Source organism: Ictalurus furcatus, chromosome 6, assembly GCF_023375685.1.
Source record: "Ictalurus furcatus strain D&B chromosome 6, Billie_1.0, whole genome shotgun sequence".
In the NCBI taxonomy this organism is placed as follows: Eukaryota; Metazoa; Chordata; class Actinopteri; order Siluriformes; family Ictaluridae; genus Ictalurus; species Ictalurus furcatus.
The window spans coordinates 11,745,729-11,752,872 of record NC_071260.1 but is presented as its reverse complement, the minus strand read 5'-3'; the positions used below and the strand labels follow the sequence as shown (position 1 = coordinate 11,752,872).

At 39.9% G+C, this 7,144-nt stretch overlaps 2 protein-coding genes across 2 annotated transcripts; one reads left to right on the top strand and one right to left on the bottom strand.

Annotated features, from left to right (window-relative positions):
- Positions 1–238: 238 nt before the first annotated feature.
- Positions 239–4,382, top strand: LOC128609348 (interferon-induced protein 44-like). The gene is made up of 8 exons (XM_053627879.1): positions 239–578; positions 1,839–1,871; positions 2,330–2,596; positions 2,898–2,928; positions 3,098–3,290; positions 3,397–3,543; positions 3,744–3,915; positions 4,366–4,382. Exons 2-8 carry the CDS (start codon positions 1,847–1,849, stop codon positions 4,380–4,382), a joined length of 852 nt encoding a protein of 283 aa, XP_053483854.1. The 5' UTR covers positions 239–578; positions 1,839–1,846.
- Positions 4,383–4,651: 269 nt separating this feature from the next.
- LOC128609347 (LIM domain-binding protein 3-like) lies at positions 4,652–6,511 on the bottom strand. The gene is made up of 2 exons (XM_053627878.1): positions 6,157–6,511; positions 4,652–5,852 (listed from the first exon to the last, which is right to left on the bottom strand). The coding sequence occupies exon 2, from the start codon at positions 5,777–5,779 to the stop codon at positions 4,652–4,654; it is 1,128 nt and encodes a 375-aa protein (XP_053483853.1). The 5' UTR covers positions 5,780–5,852; positions 6,157–6,511.
- Between the last annotated feature and the right edge of the window lie 633 nt (positions 6,512–7,144).

Below are 7,144 nucleotides of genomic sequence, written 5' to 3'. Positions count from 1 at the left end.
CAAAAAAAAAGGCTCTGAAAGTTTGCTCCCAAACAAGATTACACATGTTTTGATTCAATTCTGGAACCTCCATCGGATGTAAATTTTCACTGGTTCTGACGCATCTGCAAAGTTTCTTGAGTTTTCGGGTATGTTTAGGCCCTCTAAAATGCGATTCATTTGGAAGAAGAAGAAGAAGCAGAAGAAAAAGCAGAATAATAATAATAATAATAAACAGAGCAGATCCAATAGGGCTTCGCACCAGCGGTGCTCAGGCCCTAATAATAATAATAATAATAATAATAATAATAATAATAATAATGTTAAAAAAAAAAACAGACCAGATCCAATAGCTCCTCGCACCAGCGGTGCTCGGGCCCTAATAAAGCTAACAAAACAGGTAGAACAAGAAAACCTGGTAGACACATTTTACTTTCGTTTTCACAGAAATACACTCCTCCTGTATATAATAATAAGTGATGCACACAAGAAAAAGTAAAAGCATAACAAGCACTCAAGTGGAACAGGCGCTGAGCTGCACACAGAACAGACAGAGAACCACACACAAGCCTCAAATTTCACTCTAAACTTCACACAAGGTAAGTATTCTTCTTTTAGAAAGATTGTGTGTAATAATCAACACACTCTCTCTCTATTTTAATGTCCAAGTCCCTTACTTGCATGATTGTTTACATACAGTATTGCCATATCATCAATATAAAAAAGGAAGGAGAATTTACAAAAAGAGCAATAAATAAATAATAAATAAATTATTTAAAAAATGACAAAATGCCAATGTAGGACAAAACTATAATGGTTACAATAATTATGTACATATACACCATAAAATAAAATAAAATAAAATAAAATGTTGAAGATGTATGTATAATTGTCTAGTTAAATATGATCAGAGGAGTAATTGGTTTCTAAACTCAGAGATGAATTTTGCTGCAACAGGTGTAAGACTCCTCCCCCAGTAGCACCTGCATTTGGTTTGTTTCTGATAGGTTGGGAAACTGTTTTTTGTTTGCTTGTTTTAATGCTATGCCAATTTCTATGGCTATTTTCATGGCGAGAAATGTCTGAGGAACTCTGTATGTTTTTTTAAATATATTTTTCTTAAAAACTGTAAAATTGCATTAGGTTAAACATTTCTTCCAGTGTGTTGACTGAATTTAAAAAGGTTTCTCAAGGGGTTAAGACTAGCACAGTCTAATTAAACATGTTTCAAGGATAATGGATTCTGGCAAAAAGGTTTGTTTGTGAGTCTTCTCCTAACATTAAAAACTTGTGTGTCATCCTGGAGTGACCTATTCGAGAGCAGGTATAGATGATCTGGTAAATGATCTGATTTGAAAACAGAGAAATGTTTCTTTAGTCAACAATAGGGCTGATTTCATGAGTTTGTTCATGGTGCATTGGTTCCACTCAGGTTGCCATTTATTGTTAATGTATGAGTTTATTATGGGTTTTAGGTCAGTGGGAGGTATTGAAGACTTTAAATCCGCCAATAGTGCTTCTTTTGCAGCAGTGTCTGCCTCTTCATTTCCCAGTAAGAGCTTATAGAATTCATTCATTCATTCATTCATTTTCTGTCTCTGTCTCGCTCAACCCACATGCATGCATAATTCTACTAAATATCCTGTACTGTACAAAACAAGGGTCCACTGAGAGCATTGTTGTTATTCATTTTGAGAATGAATTCTCCTTTGTAAGAGATCTTGTAATGTTGGAACAGATACAACATGGGGCTATGCTATCCAGCACTTTAATTTTCTGATTATTTTTTGCTACAGTATTATATAGCTACAGTATCCAACACTAATATCTTCTAATATATTTATATTTCTTTAATATAGATTCAAAGATGGGATCCTCTCCATCCAAACCTGGTATGTAACAAAAACTTACAGAAGCATGGAGACTTCACATCATAAAACAAAGCAAACAAAGACATAAATAAATAAATAAATAAATAAATAAATAAATAAATAAATAAATAAATAAAAATAATAATAATAAAGCAGTGACCCATGCACACACTGAGTATCTGGTGCATTCTTGCAGAATTACTCCTAATTTTTAGTTCTGAATATGTTGGAAAAGGCACACCTATTTAAACAACAATGTTTATCAAGTGGTTTCAAACACATATTTTAAGCCTGGGCTCTGCACATGGCACTTTCACCTAATCGAACATACGTTATTTCACACTTTTTACATTTCAAGCCCCTATTAGATGATTCAAAAATAAAGTACATATATAAAAGTGTGTGTTACTGTAATTTTAATCAATGTTAAAATATGTGAAAATATTAAATGACAAATATATTTCTTATATGTCTAACAGAATTTGTCACAGTTCTGGCTAACAAACATGTAACAAGTGGAGATCATTTTATCCTTCAATGTAAGGCAAACACAGAAGATGTAACAGCATCATGGGAAAAGGATGGCAAAAAATTGTCTTGTGTGGAGGGCAAGCATGCTGTGAAAAAAATTGGTACGACATGTGTCTTGGAAATTTCAAATGCTCAGGAGACTGATGAAGGAAACTACACCATTACCCTGAGGAACAGTTCAGGTTTTGACTCATGCTCTGCACTTGTCAGAGTCCGTAAGTATAATAATAATTTATTACTTAAAATTAACTAGAGAACTGCTAATAGCAACAAACAACTATTCCTAATCATACAAATAAGCACTAATTATGTAAAGGGCTTCTTATTCTTAAAGATTTAAAAAATATATTACAAAAATTAAGGCATAAATCTAATCACATTAGATCTTCTATTCATATTACAATATTGAACACTGAAAATGTGCAACTACTGGAAAAATGGGACTATACCATTAGTATAATAGTATACATTAGTATACACTATCCGTATTAATAACATGTCATTTATTTTTTACAGAAATTAAGAAATGGAGGGAGGTGCAATGGAGGTAAGTTCACAAACATTATGTATGATGTAAGGTCTCATTATCCTTTAATCTTTATTTATATATTATAAAGATGGCACATGTGCACTGCATTGCTAGTTATTACTAACAGTTTGAACTGATATATAAACTAATACATAAAATGATGGAATTGTACATTTTCTTTCCTTAGACAAGACAAAATGTTAAATACTCTCAAGGCATTTAAATACTGTAATGAAGTTGAAGAGCTCCATTTCCTCCTATATGGACTAGTTGGATCAGGAAAGTCCAGCACCATAAACACCATCAGAACCATTTTTGAAGGACGTCAGTTTGTCAACTGTCTGGCTGCTGCAGGATCTGCTAAGAGTCACACTCTATGCGTGAGTCCATATTATGCAGTCTTAAGTGTGTCACTTTTCACCTTGTATGCATGACAACAAACTAGATAAATATTGAAAAACTGATCTTTTTCTGTAATACTTCTAGTATGAAAGTTTTAGATTCACAAATGAAGAAGGGTCATTTCCTTTTGCTTTCCATGATATAATGGGTGCGGAAGTAGAAGAAAAAGATGGGGTCCTCACTCAAGATATCATCAGCGCTTTAAAAGGTCATATGAAAGAGGGTTACACGGTAAGAAAACGCTTAAGCATTAGTGTGCAACAATTCACATTACTGTATTTGGATATTATCAATACTAATCACAGTATATGTAAATCAGTATGAAACTATAAAAAGCCTATCAGTGTAACCAGTGTATCTGGAATATCATCCAAGCCAGTTATGTAGGACCACACAAACACTTTATTGAACTGTTTTTCTCTTTTCTTCAGTTTAACTCTAACTGTCCATTGACTACAAACAACCATTATTACAACCAAAATCCCAGCCTGAGTGATCAGATGCACTGCCTGGTGCATGTCATACCAGTCGACCAGATTTCAATGATGAACTACGATTTTATCGAAAGAATGAAGAGTGTCAGCGAAACAGCAAGCAGAATGGGTGAGTCAGCTCATCAACTCAATATTTGTTTATCCTTGTCAGGCACAGTTACATTTATTTTTAGCAGGTGCCCTCAGGGTAACTTGCTGTTTTTGTGGAAAAAAAATAAGCATGCTTATGCAAGGATGGGTGTGGTAGCACAACAATGTGTGAGAAATCAGCAGAAACCTGCTGCTCTAACCCACCTTCTAGTGGAAACACAGACTAATTTAGATTTTACTGACTTCAAATTAAATCTTAAACATTATCTATATTTATACAATCCAGATTCGTGGATAGACTCCAACCAACCACCAACTAAATGTAAGGGAATACAAAAGAACTACATTTGAATTTTATTATTAACAGAATAAACATGTCTGTTCCTCTGAGGTTTGTTTTTTTATGTCTGCCAATGGAGAAATATCAATGTGGAAAGGGTTTTTTAAAGAGAATTGTAACGAAACACAGGGATGGACAGGAAGTAAGCCCAGGAGAGCTGTCTTTATTAATAAACAAAAACAAACAAGAAACGCGGTCTAGGTTGAACAGGACTATGGTCTAGGCATTACTCGGAACGGAACAGGGACATGAGACCGCTAGCATGCTACCCGCATTCACTACTTAACTAACACGCGCTAAACACTACAAACATTACTAACGATGCAATCGATAATACTGCGCGAAGTGCGCAGCAACACAAGGGGTTTAAATAGCCAACATAATTACACTAAACAAACACCTGGCTCTAATTAAGCTACACCCTCGCACATCCAGCCAATGTCCAAGCAAGAAGAGAAAGAAACCAAAACAATAGTGTCACGTGTCTTGTTGGAAGCTGCACCGCAGTGCCCTCTGCCGGCCATGGCGTAACAGAACCCTCCTCCAAAAGGTGCCTCTCCCAGAGCGCCAAAAACCCCCCTCCAACGGGGGTCCTGGGCCCCTGGGAAAGCTGTCTTTCACTGCTACAGAAAACGAGGCGGTCTCCGCCGGGCAGCAGACTGGCGGAGCACCACCCCCAGTGGCACTGGGACGCTGGGCGGCGTTCCCGGCGGCACTGGGACGCTGGGCGGCGTTCCCGGCGGCACTGGACCTCAGAGGGACTGGAACTGGACTGGGGCTCGGAGGGACTGGACCTGGACTGGAACTCGGAGGGACTGGACCTGGACTGGAACTCGACTGGAACTCGGAGGGACTGGACCTGGACTGGAACTCGACTGGAACTCGGAGGGACTGGACCTGGACTGGAACTCGGAGGGACAGGACCGGAACTCGGAGGGGCTGGACCTGGACTGGTGCTCAGGACAGGTTCCTCGGCTGAGCAGGGCAACGGGACTGCCTCCTCGGCCGGGCAGGGCAGCGGGACAGCTTCTTTGGTGGGCAGGAGCTCCACAGCCGAGACCTCCACGTAGGCCTCACGCTGCAGCTCTGAGGTCGCCATGTTGACCTCAGGTGGGAGCTCCACAGCCGAGACCTCCCTGTAGGCCCCAGGCTGGAGCTCTGAGGTTGCCATGTTGACCTCAGGCGGGGGCTCCACAGCTGAGGCCTCCCCGTAGGCCTCAGGCTGGAGCTCTGCTGTCACCCTTGCCCCCCCCAAAAAAAGTTCTGGGCTAGCCTTCAGCTCCAGACTGGGCAGCGTGACTGGATCTCCCTCAGGGCAGCAAGGTGGAGCGTTGTTCCGCTCCACGCAATGGGGGCGAAGCGCTTCCTCCACACCGCGGAGCAACCGGTCTGCTTCTTCCCACCGCAAATCCCGCTGCTGCCTCCATAGCGCATACTCCGCCTGTTGCCTCCATAACGCAGCTTCATACTCCGCCTGTTGCCTCCATAACACAGCTTGGTACCCCTCCTGCTGTGTGCGTTGCCAGGCATAGTATCCGTCCATCGTCTGGAAGTTCCAGTAAAGAAATTTCCGGACTCCGGCTCTCCTGCTATTTCCATTTCTCGGGCGTAGTATTCTGTAACGAAACACAGGGATGGACAGGAAGTAAGTGCAGGAGAGCTGTCTTTATTAATAAAGAAAGAAACAAACAAACAAACAAAAGAAACGCGGTCTAGGTTGAACAGGACTATGGTCTAGGCATTACTCGGGAACGGAACAAGGACATGAGACCGCTAGCATGCCACCCGCATTCACTACTGAACTAACACACGCGCTAAACACTACAAACGTTACTAATGATGCAACCGACAATACTGCGCGAAGTGCGCAGCCACAGGAGGGGTTTAAATAGCCAACATAATTACACTAAACATAAACACCTGGCTCTAATTAAGCTACACCCTCGCACATCCAGCCAATGTCCAAGCAAGAAGAGAACGAAACCAAAACAATAGTGTCACGTGTCTTGCTGGAAGCTGCGCCGCAGTGCCCTCTGCCGGCCGTGGCGTAACAAGAATAAGATGATTTGATTGGTTGGATATTGCTGCAACATGCCTAACCTCACCTAATGATAATGTTATTTTTCACAATTACAAAAACTCTTCAACAGATTAATGCCTGGGTTGATGGTCAAGAAAATAGCAAAAAATTATACAATATACCACATGCACAGGGTCCAACGCACAGTGACTTCTGCTTTATTTTCATGCTTAGATTTTTTTATCTGTAAACTAGCACATTAACAGAGTCAACTTTTTTTATCTTGGAAGAGTGTCTGAATCTTAAGTAAGCACTTGAAGAGGAATTGAATTGCTCTGTTGGGGTGTTGTTGCAAACCATGGGTTAGCTGTACTATAGTGCTAAAGCCAGTACAGTTAGAAAGCTTTCTTACCTTAATGAGATAACTTTTGGCAAGTATGTTTAGGATCAGACCATAGGGTTATGAGTTTTAAAATGTCTTCCTTAGTGATCAGCTTGAAATCAAATGTTTGGAGGACTTTATCATCAGTGACCATCATTCAATACCCAAACTCTTAGCTTATAACTCAGTTATTCTACTTAAACCATTTTTTTCATGTAGCTACTAAGAATTATTCAGCAACTACAGTTAAACTATTAGGAAATGTATGCAATAAGGACAATGAGGAAAGTAGGTCTTGACCTGACATTGGTTCTGCAAGCTTAAGGGGATAAATAATCTACCGATAAAGAGGATATTGAACAAGGGGAAGAAGGAAAGGAAGAATTAGCACTGGTTACATATAAATTCCTCTTCAGTAACTGCTTTATCTTCATCAGGATCACAGTCGACTCTGAGCCAATCCTGGGAAAACTGTACGTGTGGATTTGTGGCAAGAATACAGCCTT